At 42.3% G+C, this 22254-nt stretch overlaps 1 protein-coding gene across 1 annotated transcript in view; it reads right to left on the bottom strand.

The window, feature by feature from the left end:
- B4GALT5 (beta-1,4-galactosyltransferase 5) overlaps window positions 1-18234 on the bottom strand; it is a 70805-nt gene extending 52571 nt beyond the window's left edge. The window contains exon 1 of the mRNA XM_075011883.1: window positions 17963-18234. Coding sequence (XP_074867984.1) covers window positions 17963-18089 — 127 coding nt within the window. The 5' untranslated portion in view covers window positions 18090-18234. The remainder of the gene's footprint in view (window positions 1-17962) is intronic.
- Window positions 18235-22254: the final 4020 nt, after the last annotated feature.

Here is a 22254-nt window from a genome sequence, read left to right as displayed (position 1 = left end):
CTAACAAAAATGGAGGAAACCACTATAAGCGCGTAGGAAACAAAAATGACCTCCACAAATTTCAATATCCAGGTCAAACAGATGAAAAGTGAGAACAGCTTAGCACATTAAAAAAGTTTAACAAAGGCACACACACCATCTCCAACTCTCCATCCCCATATGTGCACCACACTGATTTCACAGAGTTGGGAACATTGGCCAATTTGTAATCCAGATAGAGCCTGTGATGGGCAAATGTAGATTTGGTCAGTCCAAGCAATTGAGAGGTATTCAGATGTCCTGCTGGCCTCCAGCTTGTTTCCTTCCAGACAGCTAGGGGGGGATGTTGACATTCCCTCTCACAGTGACCTTTAATGTGTCCTTGGAGTTGTAGGCCTACCAAGGAGAGTCAAATATAATGCTGATCAGCTGTAGCTGAGGACAGCTCTTCAACACCCAAACAATCTCATCTTAAAGTGCCATTGGAAAAATGTCACATCAGTTCTAGGCAGCTTACCTACCTCAGAAGAATGAAACATGAAGATCTGACTATTTCACACAAACTGTAAGTGTTTTTAGACAGAGACTTGGTTCTAAACAACATCGCACCACGGGATAAGAATATGTATGTTTTCAGATTAAATTTAAATGGACACTGCCCCTCAAAAAAACAAAACAAAAGAAAAACACCACCCTGGAAATTATCCATTACAACCAAAGATGGGAGAGTGTGTCTCTGCCTTTTGAATGTGGTATAGTAACTACACATTGTAGAGGCGTTTCCTGTGGGGCCTGATTTCATGTACAACCTTTTCATTGCTTCTGGGACTATTCCAGTAACAGATTAGAATGCATTTTTGTAGCTCTAGAGATATCCTGGATGAGAAGTTACATCATATTTCAATTATTATTTGCATTATCATAGTGCTTAAGTGTCTCTGTGATAAAGCAGAAACTCTCTATACAAGGCATTAGAAAACAAAAAGACCCCAAAACTTGCAGGGGCAGATTTTACTTACATTGAGGTAAATAGGAGGATCGGAAAAGCGGCCACAACTCTGTCCAGACTCAGCAAGAGAGTGTGGAATAACAACAAGCTGTACACTAACACCAAAATGCAAGTCTACAGAGCCTGCATCCTCAGCACCCTCCTTTATGGCAGCGAGACTTGGACCCTGTATGCCCGCCAGGAAAAGAGGCTGAACGTCTTCCACTTGCGCTGCCTCAGGCGCAGCCTTGGAATATCATGGAAGGACAGAGTGACCAACACCGCCATCCTCGAGCAAGCTGGAATCCCAACCATGCACACCCTCCTCAGGCAGCGTTGACTCCGCTGGCTTGGCCACGTCCACAGGATGAATGATGGAAGGATTCCAAAAGACATCCTGTATGGTGAGCTAGCCTCTGGCAAAAGACCTCCCGGACGCCCCCAGTTGCGCTACAAAGATGTCTGCAAGAGAGACCTCAGAGAGGTAGACATCGAGCTGGACAACTGGGAAGAACTAGCAGACGACCGCGGCAGATGGAGGCAGGGGTTATACAAGGGCCTTCAGAAGGGCGAGATGAGGATCAGACAGCTAGCAGAGGAGAAGCGAGCGCACAGAAAGCACAATAAGGACTTGCCAGACACCCACTACATCTGCAAGAGATGCAGCAAGGACTGTCACTCTCGTGTGGGTCTTCAAGGTCACAGTAGACACTGTAAATGAAGTCCTCAATTGAAACTATAAAGGGTGCGATCCATAGTCTATGCAGACTGAAGGATGCCTACTACAGCACACATACAGATCCCAATTTATTTTCGTATTCCTCTCACTTCTGTTCTAGAGTTTACTTCAGATACTATCTGAAGCAATATAATTAGTCCATATGGAAAGGACAAATGGGGTCAGGAGAAAAGTCAGTTGCCGCTAGACCCTTTATCTCTCTGTCACAGCCACCAGAATTGTCTTGGACTCGATCAACACTACAGCCCTCTGTGCTGTCAACTCTAGCTCTTCAACTTCCAAGACAGCTTACTATTCAGGCCTTAATGGTCACTACTGTGATTCTCCTTTCCCCCACCCCCGGCTTCCAAAACAGGAGGCTGGATTTAAAATAAATGGAGATGCGCATCTCACAGAATTGGAAGGCTATTGAATCCAGCCCCTTGCCCTCGGGGCAGGACCAAGTGCCATCCCTGACAGATTTTTTTTTAAATCTATTTGCCCCAGACTCCTAAATGGCCTCTTCAGGAATTGAACCCTCAACCCTGGGTTTGGCAGGCCAATGCTAAAACCGCTGAGCGATCTGTCCACCTGAAGGGAGCCACTGATGCCATAAGAACACAGCTGTATGCCACTCAACCTATTGAGAAAACTCTCAACTAATCCAGCTAGGAAAAACACTTGTGTGGGTAGTGATAGTGGGGCCATAGAACTATGTCCAAGGGCATCAATCTGCAGAGCTGCACTACATGTGGTAGGCTGTTCATGGAGGACCCAGACAGTTGATTCCTCCATCCACTTGAGCCCAATCTGGCAACATTCAAGAGAAGAAAGCCATTGTTTACCTAGTTTGGTAACAGAATGATTGGGTATGTTGCTAGCTGCAAGCAATATTTGATTTCTGCTTGCTGCCCTGGAGGGAATGTTGATGGATTCAACTGCTGTTTTGAAGCCATGACATTTCTACAAGGCATTCATTCATTGTGTAAAAACGTGCTACTTGACTGCTTTTTGTTTTGATAGTGTATAGACTAGCACGGCTTCCTCTCTGTTACTATTCATTTTGTAGATATGGGAGAGCCCAGCACAAGACCATAACTGGTTGGTTAGTGTTAATGTTTTTGTCATAAAAATCCACTGCATAGTGCTGTGAACAGGATTTGACCCATTTAACCAATTTACAAGAAAAAATATGAAATAGGAAGTGACTGTGGCTTGCTCTACTACTTTGCATGGAATTCCACCTCCCAGAGAGAATACAGCAAAGAACATAGGAACAGCTATACTGGGTCAGACCAAAGGTCCATCTAGCCCAGTATTCTGCCTTCCAACAGTGCCCAGTGTTTCTTCAGAGGGAATGCACAGAACAGGACAATTTTCCAAGTGATCTATCCTTCATTCTCCAGTCCCAGCTCCTTCCAGTCAGAGCTTTAGGAACATTCCAACCACATATAGTTGCATCACTGACCACCTTGAGCAACAGACATTGATGGATATATCCTCCATGAACTTATCTAATTTTGTTTTGAACCCAGTTATGGTTCTGGCCTTCACAATATCCCCTGGCAATGAATCCTACAGACTGTCTGTGTGTTGTGTGAAGACAGACTCTCTTTATGTTTGTTTTAATCCTACTGTCTGTATGGGCAAGCCCTGCTTTTGTGTTAGAGAATAAAGAACGCTGACTTATTCATTTTCACTCCAGCATTCATGGATAGACCTTTTTCATAATGCCCTTTAGTCATCTCTTTACCAAACTGAACAGCGCCTGCATTTCTAATCTCTCCTCCGATTGCCTGTCTAAGTACCTTTTCTCATTCTAATGCGCCTTTTTTCACCTGGGGCAATTAGAACTAAACAAGTATTGTGTGCACTAGGCATGGGTGCACCCCATATATAGCTACATCATGATATTTATGATATAATCCCTTGCCTAATGGTTCCTAACATTGTTAGTTTTTTTGACTGCTAAAATACACTGAACAACAGATGAAGACTCTTTCTTGAGATCTAAATTACTGTTATCACTCACTATTAAGGGTTTTCAACTTCTGTTCCCCCTAACCTCCCTGAGCATTTCATAATCAGTTACCCATCCTGACCAGCTGGTCCGTAATATAGCCTTTCTGCTATATTACTCAAAAATGAGATTTCTATCCATACAGATTCTATTTTGATTCCATTTAGATTTGTATTATATTTGACTCTACTTTCCTTCTCTTACTGTGCCACTCCTACACCAGCATGATGTGCTCCATTGTTCTTATATATTCTGTATGCTGGTATCACAGTGATGCATTGATTATTATCGTTACACCAAGTTTCTGTGATGCCTATCATTATCTTAATTTACTACAAGGCACTCAAATTCAAATACCTAACTTATAAAGAATGCTTCCAACTAATGCAGGATATACGAGAGTGTGAGAGTGCACTGACATACTGTAGCCCTGACATCTTCTGTCACTTGGATATTAGACACACTGACTTCAGAAGCCAGGCTTGTAATAACTATGTAAACTTGGCCATAAACTCGGGCCCCACCATAATAAATGGATAAAGGGAGTCTCCATAGTAGCATGTTCCTTTAAGATAATCAGATACCCAAAAATTAATCTTTGAGACATAAAACTAGGATCATTGTGTTTATAGTCAGTATTATGCTATGCTTAACACAGATGTGTCAACTCTAATTCTAGCACTGAGCAACATGCTTAGGGTAACCAAGCATTTAAAAGTACCCAAACATTCCATCTAAGAGTTTTGTACTGTTGGCCATTGCTGTAATATCTGGCAACAGTGAGATCCCCAGTGGATTTCACAGAGAGCTAGTTCTGTTCCTTTTTTTGGAATAGAAAACATCTTTAAGGCACAGTGTTTTTTGTGTGATCTGCTTGGGATCTTATTTGTTTTTACTCTTTTCAGTGGGGCAGATTGTGATCAAGGATATGAGTCATCTGATCTGGATCTACACTTGTAACCGCACAATCTGAATAGTAACAGAGAGATAGCCATGCTAGTTTATATACTATCAAAACAAAAAAGCAGTCCAATAGCACTTTAAAGACTAACAAAATAATTTATTAGGTGATGAGCTTTCATAAGACAAACCCACTTCTTCAGACCATAGCCATACTAGAAGAGACTCAATATTTAAGGCACAGAGAACCAAACATAGTAATCAAGGTTGACAAATCAGAGAAATTATCATCATGGTCAGCAAATCAGACAGCAGAAGGGCGGGGAGGGGGGGAGTCAAGAATTAGATAAAGCAAAGTATGTAAAAGAGCCCCTATAATGAGCTAGATAATGTGAATCTTTACTGAATCTGAAGAATAAACTAACACAAAATTACTGTCTGAGTGGCAGATGCCCAGGGGATAAAAGGATGCTCAGGCATTGCTTTTGTCCTTGGTACTTATTTTGTCTCATATATATATATATATATATATATATATATATATATTTCGTGGGGATTTTTCTTCATGTAAAAAAAACTTCACTGATGTTTGATGCCCTTCCCCTTGCAATCCCTCTTTCTCTGCTTTAGTAATTCTGGCATTCGCCTTCTCACCTCTACTTCTGTCTGAAGTGCCTAAACCTGACCACCTCTCTACAGGGCTCCATCCACCTAGTCTACTGTAGTAAAACAGAGCTCAAATTAAACTGCACCTTTACTATACCGTCAACTGCAATTGGCTCTTGAGCAGTTTCCTACCTATATCAGTGATCATCATCACAACCCTCCCAGTCTTGTCAGCTATGCCCAGTGTTCCTCATCACCATATGGTAATATTTACACCACTAACTGCTCAACATTTGACATCTGTCAAAATGATACATTATACAATTAAATTGTATCAATCCCATTTGAACCCTCAAAACAGACAGTTGTGTCATTTTAGACTCCTTTTCATTGCACTACTGTTAATTGAGAGATGTCTAACCATTAGGGTGAAGAGACAACATGCATTCAAGAATTTTGCTACAATGCAAAAACCAAGTTCCTGTTATTTGACATAACCCAGTTGGTAAGTGTGTAGCAGGCATCTGCTCTCCAAATTGGTAATGGACAAGTACAACCAAAGTGAACTGAAATTCTCTACTAGACAGAAAGAGCTTTTTTAACCAAATGATTTCGCATCTCTGTGTTTCCTGTGTTTCAGGTTCAGACAAAAGAAACTCCCAAAGCAATCCCAGGTCTAAAGAAAAAGTCTTCATATCAAAAGGCAACATCTGGAGAATGACAATTCTGACATACAGAAGGCAATACACAGTTCCCGTCTGAAGGGCTTAGTATCTTAAGAACAGTAATCCCTCAAAATGCACGATTTCAAATTGTGCTTAACTCGCATTAACTTGAGTAAAGCGCAACTCGAAATCCTGCTCCCCCCAGACCTGGCTCAAGCCACCCCACCCCCAGTCCCACGTGGCACCAGTTCAAACACCCCCCTGCATGGCCCCAGTTCAACCCCCCTGCTCCTGGCTCAACCCCACCCCCCACATCCACACCCGGCTCCAGCTCACCCCTCGTACTTGGTAGAGATTACATGCTGGGAGAAGTAAAAAAAACAGATTGACAGGGCCAGATGAATACCCGGAAACCAGCTACTTCAAGATAGGCCCAAGAAGGTCAATTACAGAACACCACTTGTCATCACTTATAGCCACCAGCTGAAACCCCTGCGACGCATCATTAGAAACCTACAATCTATTCCAGATCATGATGCTATACTCCAGAAGGCTCTAGGTGACAGGCCTGTACTCTCCTATACACAACATCCTAACCTGAGAAAGAGTCTCACTAACAATCACAGACCACACCACAGTAATACTAATCCTGGAACTTTTCCTTGCAACAAAACCCATCGCCAACTTTGTCCACATATTTTTTCTGGGGATACCAGCACTGGACCTAACCAGGTTAATTAAAAGATCAGAGCTCACTTTCATGTACCTCGACCAATATTATGTATGCCATTATGTGCCAGCAATACCTCTCTACAATGTATGTAGGACAAACCAGGCAAACACTTCGCCAAAGAATGAATGGACACAGAGCAGACATCAGGAATCTCAATACACCGAAGCCTGTCAGTGAGCATTTCAATAGAGTGGGCTATTCTGTTAAAGACCTGAGAATACGCATGCTACAACAAAGAGACTTTAAAAACAGATTAGATAGGGAGAATTTGTGAACTGGGGTTCATATTCAAATTTGACATATTAACACTTGGTACGAACACCGACAATTATTTCACACATTACAAGGACTGCTGCCCTTTCTTTGATGTTCGTAATGGTCTCAAGCAAGACACTTAACATCCCCCACCCCAACCCAGCTCCTTCAGTTCATGTATTTGATTTGTCAGTTTTTATTGCAATTTTCTGGACCTCTGCATTATATAAATGGATCTGGACTGGATATTCTACATATCTGAAGAAGTGGGTCTGTCCCATGAAAGCTCACCACCTAATACATCATTTTGTTAGTCTTTAAAGTGCTACATGACCGCTGTTTTATTTTGTTAGAATACAGACTAACACAGCTACCTCTCTATTATAGTTCCACAATTCGTGAAAGCACTGCTGTTACTTTGAACTGAGCTAGGAAGCTGGATGTTACTCCTTAATTCCTGTTAAGTTTCAAACACTGCAAGTGCAAGAGAGCGCTACATTTTTAACCAGCCACATTGACTATGGCATGAAGCCCACGTACCACATTTCTACAGCAGTGGCTCACCCATGTAACAGTTAAGGAACACATAATATAGATTAAAATGCCAAATGAAACTGTTTAGTACATAAACTGAGTGTATGTGCTGTTGTGTTGTGTGTAGATTTACAATGCCCTGATTCAGTGTTGACTACTAGGTACGTATGCAAGGTATGCACGTTTATTTCTGAGCATGTATCCTAGTGGAACTGTGCGCTGTTCTTAATTGGAGGACACAAGCATAGAGTTAGAATTAAAACAGAAGAACCATATTTTCAGAGCTTTAGGAAGAGACTGAAGGGTATGTGAATGGGTGGGTCTTCTATTTATTGTACAGTTCAAGCCAGTCACAGGGCTGTCCTTAGGCATATGCAGAGTGTGCAGCTGGGAAGGGCACCCAAAATTTGGGGACTCCACGCAGCCACGTGATTGTGTGCTTACAGATGGCCCTGATCACTATCGGCTGGTTCCCTTCTGGCCCAGCCCTTCCCCTGGTTGATCTCTCTGCCACCAGCAACAGGACTGCCTTCTTCCTGCCCCTGCTCCCCAATGTACTCCTATGAGCCAGCCAGCCAGCCACTGAGTCATTGCCAGCACAGTTGCATTTTGTGATTTAAACCACATTTGCTTTATGGCCCTTACTGAAGTTATGAACAAGACACTGAAATAAGACACTTTCTAAGGTAATATACAAAAACGTGTCTCATGATTCTGAGAGTTGTCCCTTTAACCTATTTGCTGTCCTGGTTAGTCTTACTGTAAGTCAGTAAAAAGACTGCTGTATCAGTAAGGAGCTCATATAAGAAATGGGGGCTCCCTGGGACTCAAACTGACTTTAGCAACTAATCCATATTCATAGTGCCACTCAGTTTATCAAGAATGGTAACTATTTACTGTCATTGGGCATTATATGGCACTCTAATAATCCTTTCCACACCAGGAACACGACAGTGAACTCTAGGCTTCAGGAAGTCCTTAGTAAAGATTCACAAGCTTCTTAGGGTGGGGAAACCCCATTACTTCTATGTTCTGATGTGGGCTGGGAAGACAGATTTTACTCAAACATGTGCACACATGCAGAGCTGACTATTCTGTTCACTTATCAAGGACACTTAGAGGTTGGGTGTGTTCAGATTCTTTCATACTGCACAGGCTCTAGCTTGCAGGATACTAAAGAGAGTAGATAGCTTAATGAGTAAGGATGTCTTGTCAAAAACAGGGAAGGGTAGGGCTACCCAAAGTTCTGAGAAGAAAAAAAGGTCAATACAAACAAATCCCAAGAACAAATCTGACCATTTCCTACAAAATTTGACTGACAAACTACTTCCTGCATCTCCCCTTGGCTGAGAACAGTGATCCATGACCAATGAGAGCTGCAAGCCACTGTACCTATTAATACGCAGGTAAATAAATTGTCCAGCAGCCTGCCGGTGGCTAAACCTGGCGAACAAAATTCATCCCACTTATTGACAAATTGTGATCTAGCCTGACGTTCTGTTTAACACAGTCCATAGAACTCCCCGCTCCCCCCAAAAAAATTCCTGGAGCACCCCTTTTATAACAGCATCCAACCTTTATTTAAAAATTCACTGACAAAAATTCAGTGACCATTGGTCACCTATTGCAATGGTTAGTTACTCCTGATGTTACAAATGTATACCGTATTTCTAGTATGAATTTGTTCAGTTTCAACTTCCTGCCACTGAGTCGCTTTATACATGTCTTTGCTAGAGTGAAGAACCCAGGTCAACAGACTGCAATCAAGTCAACCTTTAACTTTTTTTTAGTAGATTGCATTCCTGGAATCTAACTACTATAGACAATCATTGTTGTCTAGCTCTGTTCAGTGCATGGTTAGACATGCCTAAAAAGGTGGCAGCCACTAAAAGCCTGACTAGTAAGTTCCCACAATTACTTCCACTGGCTGAACTGTACCAGTGGAACAGTTTCCAAACAGCTTAAGAAAAGGTCAATGCTAAAGATTGTGTGCAAAACACACCACAAAGATTAAACAGCACCAAGGAAGTGTGAACTGTTCATTAATTCAGAACGCTGTCAATCCTGACACCTGATTAGTCCAACTAGAAGCCTTGAGTACTTTAGGGAAGTTTTAAAAGCAATATTTTATTCTAGAATTGTCAATTAACTTCAGTTATCTCAGGCAAAACAAATTAACCAGATTTTAAAGTCACTTTAATCACAGCTTTATTATAAATTGTTATTCTATTTAACGGTACAATACATTTAAATATTGTGGACATTTTTCTATATTTTCCAGATAGTTTCATGTTAGTTTCAATATAATGAAGTGTACAGTGCTTACTTTATATTTTATTACAAATATTTACACTGTAAAAAAGTTATTTTTCAACTCACCTGGTGCGGGCATTGTAGTGCAATCATCTTTACTCTGAAAGTGCAATTTACAAATGTAGATTTTTTTTTCTTACATAACTGCACTCAAAAAACAAATGTAATACTTGACATCCTACAAGTCCACACAGACCTATTTCTTGTTTAGCCAATCACTAAAACACAAGGTTTTGTTTTAGGGAAGATAAAGTTCCCGCTTCTTATTTACAGTGTGACTTTAAAGTGAGAAAGATGTTCACCCGGTGTTGTTGTTGCCAGCATTGCAAGGTATTTACAAGCTAGACACACTATGTATTCATATGCTTCTTCATGCTTTGACTTGTAGACTGAACTCTTTACAGTACAAATATTTGTAATAACAAATACACATTGAGCACTGGACACTTCACATTCTATGACGTAACTGGTATTTATTATTGTTCAACAGTGTGATTAATCACATGTATTTATTTACTCTCATGATTAATTCTGAAAATCTTTTTTAATAGTTCAACAGCCCTAGTTTTTTCCACCACTTCTTGATTCTATCTGATTGGATCCAATCAGACAGACACTGTACTTGCAGCCCATCTATGAAAATTCCTCCAGTGAGGCTCACACCAGGGCTGCTGAACTAGCAACAATAGTGGAAAACTGTCATTAGAATTCCTTAGAGCAGTCAAGGCTAAACTATCAAATTTTCAGCAACTTTATTGCATTAACATATACACAAATGTGAACCTGATTTGCATATGCACTGTTGCAGATTAGAATATATAGTGCTTCCCTATTGTTGTATGAGTTTATGTTTCCTTTAGAACTAGGAATATCCTTACCCGTGGTTTTAAAATGAGATCAACTATTACACGTTGCCTTAATGTAGTCAACTTGCAGAATTTTGTGGTTTTCTACAAAACTGGGTCTAGCCCCGAAGATGACAGTCATTTATTAGGCTTATTAGTACCAATGCATAATTATTTTTGTCTCAAGATTTTGTATTAAACCAAACCAGTGGTTTTCACCCCTTCAGGATTGACAGCCCCTTAATCAAAGTTGAACATTTTTGTGGGGCCCACAGATTTAATGTAGAAGTCAAGATGTATGAATAATAAGGCTGATCTGTGTGCATATTTCAAAAGGCTGATGGAAAGTACTTGACCTTGACATGTGTGGGCATGAGAGGAGAGGGGAAACAAATTATTCTTTGTCTTAGATGATAGTACACTGTACAATTTTCAATGCCTCATGCCTCTGCCCCCAACTGCCTTTTGTGATCCCTTTGAGGGGCATGATTCATCAGTTCAAAAACTAATCTAGAAGCTTGGGGTCAACTGGAACTAACCAAAGCAATTGCTTCTTATTTGTATGAGGTGATAAAGCAATTAAAACAAAGGACAACAAAAAGATAGTGGGATCTCTAACTTTTAATAATATTAATGGTAGTCCATCGATCCGATGATGACAAATCTGTGCATATCATCTGTTATTGGTCTCATGGTGTGCCCTCCGGTGACTGTATAAGTCAACTCTAGAGGTGCAGATTTTGCTGCAGATAGTGCATGGGAAGTTTGCAATCTGTGGGTTGTGCATTGCTGATGCTCTGTGACGTCGTTCGCGTGCCTCTTGTAGACGCCAGCAGCAGTCTTCCTCAAAGGCAATGCAGGTATTTCTGACTGTTGCACGCCACTGTGTTGTCACTGGCGGCGTCCTCAAGGTCCCTAGGTTTGATACTGCTGTAGTGCAGATTGGCTTTGATGGTATCCTTGTAGCGTTTCCATGGATGACCTATACGCCGGATGCCATGGGAGAGTTCACCATACAGAAGCTGGCGAGGGATTCTGTTGGCATCCAGGGGGCTGACATGACCTGTTCAACATAGTTGTGACTTCATAATCATCATTTCGATGCTTGTCATCTGGGCTCTCTCGAGGACCTCAAGATTGGGCACTTTGTCTCGCCAGCGGATCTTCATGATGTTACAGAGGCAGCACATGTGGAATGCTTCGAGCTGCTTGATGCGATGCCTATATAGTGTCCATGTTTTACACCCATACAAAAGAGATGAGAGAACAACAGCTCTGTACACAAGCAGTTTTGTTGACATCCGGATGTCACGGTGGTTTAGAACTTTGACATGCAGACAGCCAAGTGCCTGGCTCGCTTTGGATATTCACGCGTTGATCTCATTATTCAGTGATCCATCACTGGATATGACACTACCCAGGTATTTAAAGTTCTCCACTACTTTAAGCTGAGTGCCATCAATGGAGATATTCGGGACAGGAGCATTTGATCCAAGTGCAGGTTGATGGAGAACTTCTGTCTTTCCGAGGCTGATAGTTAGTCCAAAAAGTTGCGAGGCCTCAGCAAACTTATTGACAATGTGCTGAAGACTGTTTTCAGTGTGAGACATAAGGGTACAGTCGTCGGCAAAGAGTGCCTCAGAAAGGAGTTTCTGCACTGTCTTAATCTTTGCATTCAGGCGACAGAGGTCAAAAAGTGAACCATCCTGCCGGTATTACAAGTATATACCTCGATCCAGATCTTTCATTGCATGGTTAAGGACGCACAAAAAGAACAGGTTAAATAAGACAGGAGTGAGAACACATCCTTGTTTCATGCTGTTGGTGATGGTGAAGGGGGCTGATGTGGCTCCATCAGACAGTACTTCGCCTGTCATATCGTCATGGAAAAGGCATATAATCTGGACAAGTTTTCTTGGGCAGCCAAGTCGTATTAGAATGGTCCAAAGGGCTTCTGGGTTGACAGTATCAAACGCCTTTGTCAGATCTATGAAGACAGCATACAGGTGCATGTTCTGTTCAATGCACTTCTCTTGTAATTGTCTGATCTCTAACTGCATTTAATACTTGCTAACAGTTAATTCTTGTTTTTAAAACTTAGCTCTCAGGTTCAAGGAACATAACGGTTTGCATTTTTGGTAAGTTGAGACCACCAGGTCGAGTTAACAATGGCAACACAGGATCAGATCCTGAGTTTGCATAGATTTGAACTGTTTGACTTCTATTAGCTTGAAATCAGCGTAAATACAAATGCACCTCCTTTCCCCATTAGAGATACAGTTATACCACTTTAAGCCCTCTTATGTTGATGTAGCTTGTTCCTGTAAATTTAGGGAAATAAGCTAGTGCTGCATAAGGCATCTTTATACTTGTACAGTTATCCACACATGGATTTGTACAGACAAATATTTCAGTTACAAGAAGTCACACTTCACCCAACTGAAACAGTAAAATGAGCAGTAAATCTGCATCAACAGGAAGATTCAGTTGTGTAGATTTAAGAATGTATGACTCTCCTTGAAGTCAAGGGGAATTATTGGTTCATAGCACCCCACCAAGATGAGCAATTGGGACCCAATCTTGCAAAGCCTTCTGTAACTCAGAATTTTTTTAAAATATTTCCCCTGATTTTAACACTGAAAATACAAGTGTAGACTGGTTGGGGTATTTTATTTTTATTCTCTCCCAGGGTGGGTAAAGAACCTCAAGTTCTGTCTACAAGCAAATTGCCTGTGGAGACACAGCTATAATAGATGTTAGATCTGAACTTTTTTTCTTGCAATGTTTAGGCTGTAACCACTGAATGTCTGCCTCCATAAAGTAAAGCTACTCACGGGACATTCTTCAGAACTGCAAGGGAAATTGGTTTGAGCTGAAGGGTTGTGGTTTTAAGTCTATGTTGTAGCAACAGGTCTTATTAGGAGAAATAACTAGGGCTTAAAGTAAACTGATGGATGGCATTTCAACAATGGAATTCAGAAGGCACAAGCACTTTATGCGCAGCACTACACTTAAAATCCTGTTTATAGATGCTGTCTAATTTGTAATGCACGTGTACACTGAGCAGAGCCTAGAAGCCACCACCAAAAGTAAGGAGTTTCTTTACTTCCTCTGAAGAAAAGTTAATAAAATGAACCAAGGACAACATTGCTCTTCAGACAAAAATCCCTTCCCTCCTCATCCCCATCCAAGCCTGAACACTCATAATAAGCAACCTAGAAACATCCACACAAAAAGTTATTGCTGTCTTTTCTGAGACTAATAAAAAAAGAGGGAAAAACCTAAACCTTTCCCTAAAAGGATGTGCTTCGACAACAAGCTGGAATGTGCTGTTAATATTGCAGGTTAGACTTTATTCAAATATAGAAACACTACAATAATAAAGTAAAATCTTCGATCCTGCACTCAGTTAATCAGAAAGCTCAGTTAACTGGCATTTCTGATATCACCCAATACAATCTTCAAACTAATAACTGAGATTAGTATACTGCCCACCATGTATATCCTTCACTCCACTTTTATGCAAAAGAGGCAGAAGACAAGTAGGCAAGATGAAATAAGGGATTTAGTAAAAAAGCAGCTTCCAGGTATGTCAGAATCATTATAGAGTCAGCCCAATCTTTCGCACCTGTAATAACGGGGAGCTGATAATGACAACTCTGAGGCATTGCCAAGACCTTGAAGTGCCTTCTGAACCAAAGATTAAGTTATGTTCCACATGGTTTTAGTGCTGGGCGTATTTTTGGTGATCTGTGTATATGGTATGCACAACCCATAGTGACAGTACTGTCATAAGATAACCTGCTGTACAGAAAACTTTACATATATACACACCTTAGTGCTTCAAGAAACCAACTTTTTGCAATAGTACTGAAATTAATGATGAGTATATACAATATTATACTTATTCATTTTACTGCATTTTAAATATTTGAAAATTGGAATCCCATTGGCAAAGCACAACTGTCAGTTAACAAGAATATTTAATCAGTACCCCCCGATATCCCAACACACTAACCAACAGAGCTTTTGCTGTACAAAGGTATATTTGATTAAATATTCAGCAGATCAGCCCAGCCTTTTACAGCCTTCGGCAAACTGGCTGTAAGATTTTTCTAGCCTCTCCTTACTGAGGTATCCAACATGGGCTAGAAGTAGGACAGCCACTTCTCCAAGTTCTTCAGAGTAAGAAAAAACAGACCTACCTCATTCCTTTGCTAAAGAAAGCCTCCAATGGCTCAAATGTTGATAGAGTTACAGAATAAAAATGATTGCAACAGTTGTATGTCACTCCCCATGCAATCGAACTAGTAAGAACTAGAAAGCAATCTTAACCTTCCCCAAGCCCTTCTTCATCACTTCTGACTTTCCCCAGATAAGAGTAGGTAGTGTGGAAACTATACAGAGGCACTGTCATTTAGGGATGTTAAAATTTATCAAGGATCGCAGAATTCACCTCCCTAACAGCATCAGATTTAGTTGCCAAATCAAGAAACTATTGTGAATACAGAACTCTTAGTGCCAATTTCCACAGTGGTACAATGCTGATACAGGACATCACTGCTAACTGAGCTGTAGCAGAAAAACCTTTTAGAAAAAGGGCCGATTAAAGAATTCTGGTGGAACTCAGGCATTATTGGTGGAACTTGTGAAGAAAATATAGGATAATTCTGCCCCAATGGAACAAGCCATAAACCCTGCAACACATTTTTGCTGATATGTGTGGAATTAAAACCACTGCATGAAAAAAATGAGAGCATTTTCCAAAGGGTACGCTTGGTAAGCAGTGTTTCCTATCAGCTGAGTACTTGTGCAGCCACGCAGGAGAGATTAAAATGCCACCCAGCTGATTAGCAGAATACCCAGAACTAGGTTTTGTTTCTATTGGTGATGCACATTTGCAGTTGTCTCAGTGCACACAAACATTTATTCTGTTCCTGGATGGAAAAATGCCACTCATGGATAGAAGAGATGAAAGGAATCATTGATGGTGAGCCCATTCCATCGCAGTATATTTTGACTGCAAGGTTCACATAAACATTTTCTTTCAGGAATAATGTGATTGTGAGATGACCTAGAACTTCAGAATTGTTCACTAGCAGTGGGCAAGGATAAAGTGGCAGAGAGGGACACCTCAATAGTTTCTCAGCTTCCCATTTTAGAAATGCAATAATAGTCCAAAGTAGAGAATATGGACACAGGCATTCATATAAGAGGCAGGTTTTCTGATGCTCTTAAAGACCTTTTCTACTTCAAAAAGTAATAATTCAGAACTATCTTTTAAGATACCGCAGTAGATCCCCTATACCTTTGAAGACTGTATCCATTCAGAAATAAATAGCCAACAATGAACTACAGTGATTCCAGATTGAGAAGAAACACCACTTAAGTGAGATAGCAGCACAAGAATTCCCATAAGAGGAACAAATATTTCATTTACAGATGTAGGATATCTATATACTTCTGGGGTCATGATGGAACAACAGTACAACATGGAAGTCTAGCAAAACTAGTCACAGATCTCACCAGGGCATGCAAATGTGGTACATGTTGGCATTTAATTCACAGTGGGCCTTAAATGAGAGCCCACATTTAACGTATTTACCAACCCATCCTACAATAAAATAGATTGATGATAATACAGGTTGAACCTTTCTAATCCGGAACACACTGATCCAGCAATATCAATAATTCATCATGACTTAGCTGGATGACCACTTATCACAGTTGTGGCCAAGCTCCCCTTGGTCCCACAGAGCACTTACAAACACCAATTCTTGTTTCTGTGTTCTGTGCTGTTATTTAGCTGTAATTTACCCCTAAATGTCTTCCAAGAGCCTAGTGAGCAGTGAATGAGTTGATAATGTGCTCAACAATATTGACCTTCCATAGTCCAGCAAATTCTCTCATCCAGCACCCATCAGGTTCTGAGGGTACGGGATGAGAGAGGTTCAACATGTAATAATTCTAAATTTACTTGACAAAAAGAATTATTTGTCCTAGATGAGAGGAAACCTATAATTTTATAAAGCCAGAATAACACATGACACATACTTCAACATTATAGGTTTTTATAGAGAGGGGTTTCTTTTGATTTCCATATTCTGTTACCAAAAAGAGAGAGATCAACTTAAAGGTCAATTGAAGAAATGTTTTTAATCACTGCAACCAATCTGTATGCAAACCAAAAATAAAATCATATAATTAATCTGTTAATTTATTATGTTCATGTTAATCTGTGCTCCATTAGGATCCCGAAGTCCCCAAAGTTTAATTTTATATACACAGGGAATATAGCTTCATCCTTCCTGTTTTCATATTACACCAGCAATACCTAAATCACTAAATGAGTTAGTTCTGCACAATAGAAAAGGAAATATTAAAAAGTACACTAAAGGTGCTGAAAATACTAACATTACATAAACTGATCTCCACAGAGAGGGAAGCTTGATCAGAAGCTCAGGGGACTCAGGATTGCTGGTTAAATACATTACTTGCACCTCATTAGGAACATTTGATTTCAAGCTGTCCCTGTTAGATAGTGCAAACACCATTAAGACTTTTAACTTTTGTATTAATATTTTTCACTAGACAGCAGAACTAACTTATCCACAGACAAGAAAACTAGCCCCTGAAAAAAGACTGATTCATCTTCTCAGAAAACGCTTAATAGGATGTGGTGCAGTCTTTGAATGGGGGGGGGCAACTTTCACAAGTTATAGCTATTATACCAAATTAGAAACGGTCAAACTCATCAAACGGAGAACATGGGTAATCCAGCACTCCTGATTTTTTCAAAAGAAAACAAATAACCATTTTCCTAACTCAGGGGTTGTCAGTAAGACTCCTAGCCACCAGAATGGCCCAACTGTACAGCGTAGGTGCCTCTGAAGATAATAGCTGTTTGGCTGACTGCAGTTTGAAAGGGAAAATGGTGTCACTGGCCACTGGCTTTACAAACTTCCTTCCCCTTCTCTGCCCTGCGTCCTGACACCGGGCGGGGGGGGGGGGTACAACGGACGGGGATCGGTGCCAGTGGGCGCTCTCTCTAGACACACACATTGTCAGACGAATTGCTGAGCATTTCCTGCTCTCCCTGCATTCTCGCCCTCTTAGACAGCCCCGCTCTGAACTGCACCAGCAGCCCCCACCGCCTTCTGCGGCCGTTCCCCCAGGCGTGCCCAGAGCATCGCCCCCCCCCCGCGGGATACTGCCAGGAGCTGGCGGCGGGGGGAGCAGGTGGAACGTGCCTCTCTGGCTCGGGGCCCAGCCGGCCTCTCTGGAAGTTTCTGGCTGGCGCGGCTCATCCGGGGCTGGCACCGGTTCCGCCCGCCCCTGCCGCTGCCCCCGCGCGGGGGGGAGGGGTGCCAGGGCCCCTTGCCCGCCCGCCCCCCGCGGCCTCTCACCGATGCCGGGCGCCACATAGACGAAGTAGAGGAAGGAGGAAGAGAGCGAGAAGAGGAAGAGCGCGGCCAGCAGCGAGCGCCGGGGCAGCAGCCGCCAGGCCCCCCGGGCCCCCCAGGCCCACCGCATGGCCCCCGCTCCGGTCCGCCCGAGTCCAGCGCCGCCGGGGCGGCTCACAGGCGGGGAGGGGGCGGCCGCGCGCTCTACCGCCGATCCACCGCCGCCAGGTCCCAGCCCAGCCGCATGAATGAGGTGCCGGCTGCGCTCCCCCCGCTGAACTGCCGGCGCGCGGGGCGGGCGGGGCCCGAGGGGAGGAGGCGGAGCAGGGGCCGTCTGCAAACTCCGCGCTGGCGGCTGGGCGGAATAGGGACTCGCGGCAAACTCCCCTCCGCGCACGCCGCGGAGGAGGGACGCCAACTGCCGTCCGCTCACAGGGGTGAAGAGGGACCCGCTGCGAAATAGGGACCAGGGTAAAGTAGAATGTGAATTTAAAGCAGATTAACTATTATATTCCTGATTATCTTCTGTCTGCTCACACTGCGTAATAGGGAGCCACTTCAAACTGCCCTCTGTGCACACTGCAGAATGGGGACCCACTGCAAACTGCCCTCTATGTACACTGTAGAATAGGGACTCACTGCAAACTGCCTTCCATGCACATTGCAGAATAGGGACCTGCTGTGAACTCCCCTCCACCATCACTGCAGAACAGGGACCCTACCACAAACTCACCTCAGCCTACACTGCAAAATGAACAGGGATCATTTGAAAAGTCCCTACTACCTACACTTCTGTGCTGGGAACCATTTACAAACTACCCTTGTTTCATAATAAAACATGCAGCTGGCCTCTACATACTAGTCTTAGTTAACACTGCAGAACTCTGGGATCATCTGAAAACTCCCTTTTGCTCACTCTGGGACTATTATAGTTTTAAAACAAAGGGCCTTTTGCAGTGCTTATCACTGAGCTGCAAGGAGATTCGCTAAGTGCCCTCCACTCTCATTCCAGCATCCACAGAACCTGTATAAAGCTCCCCTGTATAAAGTTCTCTCTTGCTGTAGATAGAGCGAGTCCCACAGTACACATTACACTCACACTGCATTCATGAAATATCTGCAAATTACCCATCCCTTCCAGACCTACTGCAGTACCCATGTACCTCTGTCAATTCGCTTCAGTTCCCTTCCCACTTGTTTTACAACACTCAGAAGGCCTCTGAAAAGTATCCTCCCCTTCTCCCACGTACATGGCAGCACCGGCATGTATCTGTTCCACTTGGCTTTTACACTGTTAGGCCCATAGAATGTTTACAATCATCTATAAATTACGCTTCTGTCCCAGTCACACTGTATTGGCTGCAGCATCTTCGTATCACTTTTCAGTTCTACTCACTTGCTCTTTGCCTTCATGTTACATTGGTTTGAGTGCACATGCAAATTATCCAGAATAAAGTAGCATGCGAATTTAAAGGAAATTAACTCTTATTTATTCCTAATTATTTTCTGTCACTGTCCAGTCAGGGTTCAGGAGTGAAGTGTAGAGCAGAGAGGGGTTGTGTCACCCACCATATGTCCTGCAACTCTGGGTGCCCTTCCAGTGCTTTGCTGCTGAAGCTCTCCAGCCTGGGCCACTCTCTACAAGAATTTAAGTCACACTCCGAGTTTGTGTGTGTTAGACAGCCCGGGTCCAGCAATTCTGACCCAACAGCCTGTCTACAGCCCTGCAGCTTCACGCTGGCTTCTCATAACCTTGGTAACTACTAGCAAAATGACCTCTACACATTCTGTCCCAAATTTCCCTGAAGCCTTGTGTTCTGAAGGGTCCAGACCTCTCCTGAACATCTCCAGGAAACAGGATTCACTACTCCTATGAAGAGACAAAACAACGGTACAGCTTATTAACTTAACTGGAGTAAACATGTCCTTCCTTTAAACACAGCACTGAGTTGGTTTATCATAAAATAAAACAAATGTATTAACAATAGGACCTAAGTGGTGTCATGGGGTACCCCCATGTTTTTATGAAAGTTGGCTTATAAATATGAATATGCATAATTCAAAGATGCTTTAAACAAATGTGTCACAGGACATCATTTTTAAAGTTACAATCTGCTGAATGTGTGTATTCTATTACTTTGTGTAACTCACACACTTAGGTATGGGTCACTGTCCCATGTAGTGGCACCTAGACCACTCACACAGAGAAAGAATGAGTCCCCTCTACAACCTTAGCTGCAAGGCAGCTGGCTTTTAGCTGAAACCTGCACTAAGCTCCAGAAGTTCCAGGTTGGAGTCTGCCTGTGGACAGTTACATTTGCATATCTCTCTTTCACTGATAAAGGATAACCTGAGGGTTACGGCTGCATTAGAACACCTGTTGACAGGCGTGTGACTATGCACTAAAGTGGATCAAAAGAGCAATCCACACCATTGTCAGAGCAGCCCGACTGCCTGACTGTTCTCTCGACGAAACAGCCAACCAAAAGCACAGCAGACCGGGCTATCCAGTGCCCGGGAAGCCCTCTCTGTTGACAGAAGGCCCGCCAGGGAGTCCACACTGCTTTTTGTCGACAGAATCTGTCAACAAAGGCACTCTTCCTCATCTCAGCGAGGCAGAAGGTTGTTGGCGGAAGTGCCAAGTTTTGTCAAAAGACTGTTGACAAAATGTATTTTGTGTGTGGATGTGCGGCAAGTTTTGCCAACAAAACTTCAGTTTTGTATAAAAAACTCGCTGGTGTAGCCATAGCAAATGAATTTTCTCTATGTAAAACTTGTAGACAGTGTAAGATGCATTTATTTGGGGTTTTGGTCCCTTTTGCAGGGCTGTTCCTTGATGCTGTCTAGCAGAGTGGAGAGAACTGTCAGCTCAAAAGAGCTGACATCTCAGATGGAGATAAAGGAAGCGAATGCTGGAGGAAAGACTAGGACTTCAGGATCCAAGGAGGAAGGCTGTTTGCTTCTTTCATCTTTCTCAGATACCTCTAGGAAGCTGCTGTACTTGTTTTTCATATTGCACCCAGGTCTGTCCTAAGCCAGTTTCACAATCTTATTTCTATCTGCCAGGTAGGTACAGATTTTGCTGATGACGCAGAACAGCCTCCACTTCAGTATCAGCCTGTCTGTCCTTATCAAAATAAATAGCATCCCTACTTAATAGCCTTGTTTGGTTGTGTTCACCTTGCCTACAGTGGATGGATAGCAGATAGTTTGGTGGTAGTAGCCATGAACAAACTATTAATGCATTCTATTCTGTCAGTAAACACACAGGTTTAATGAAAAGTGTAAACTGGTGAATGCAGAGTACAAATCCAGAACAGGCTGACATTGTGGAGCGTGAGGAAGCAGCCAGTGGCATAGAACTATAAAGAGGTGAACTGAGCAAAATATTCCCACATGCTGCTTCCTGTAAATGAAAAAGAAAATGCAATCACTTATGAATAAAGCAACAAAAGGGACAATATATTTGTCCTTTTACTTCCTCAGTCAGTGCTACAACCTGCATACAAATATATCTACTTGTTATGGATTTGAAGGGTGTATGAGTGAGGCTAAAGACTGCACATAAAGGGATACAAAAGCTAATGAAGAACAAAAGTAAAGTGTGTAGACAACATAGACAAGAGTTAGGGATTTTTCCGAACTGCACCACCACAATTATTCATGCAGAAGCGTGAACATGACCAAACACACAACTTCCACAGTTGTTTACTCTGTTGTGCTAAATGCAGGCAAATAACCACTTAGATTTCTCAATGACTCATTGCCAACACAGTAACCATCACTATATGCACACAACTGCAACCATTGGCAATGCAAATTAGTCATGCAATTGCACAAGCATATTTTTTCATGGACAAGTCTAAGAACCTCGAGTTATAAGTTTGAAAGCCAAATTGTGATACTATAACTTCAGCTTGACCTGCTAGGAGAATCTGATTCCATGTGAAGTTCTGTTAAAGTCAGTTGGGACTGTTTGCAAAGTAAGGTGCTGCCAAATATGAGTAAAGATAGCATAGTGTGTCCGTAAAGGAGGAGAAGAACATAAGTACAATTCTCAGAGCACTCCTTCACCCTGTAAAACAATTAACAACACTTTTTTGGAAGTACTCATTAAATGACAGTCCAGTCTCTGACCAGCTGGAAATTTATCCAAGTCTGTCTCTCACTTCCTGCAGACCTCTAGCATGGTGTGAGTATCCAGGTTAGAGGGGTGATATTTGTACTGCCAGCTTCTACAAATTACAGAAGGTTGCTATGACATTAAAAGTCCAGCTAGCACTGTACTAGTTTGC

This window comes from Carettochelys insculpta, chromosome 17 (assembly GCF_033958435.1).
Source record: "Carettochelys insculpta isolate YL-2023 chromosome 17, ASM3395843v1, whole genome shotgun sequence".
In the NCBI taxonomy this organism is placed as follows: domain Eukaryota; kingdom Metazoa; phylum Chordata; order Testudines; family Carettochelyidae; genus Carettochelys; species Carettochelys insculpta.
Note: the sequence above shows the minus strand (reverse complement) of the source record. Positions and strands in the feature narration are given on the sequence as shown.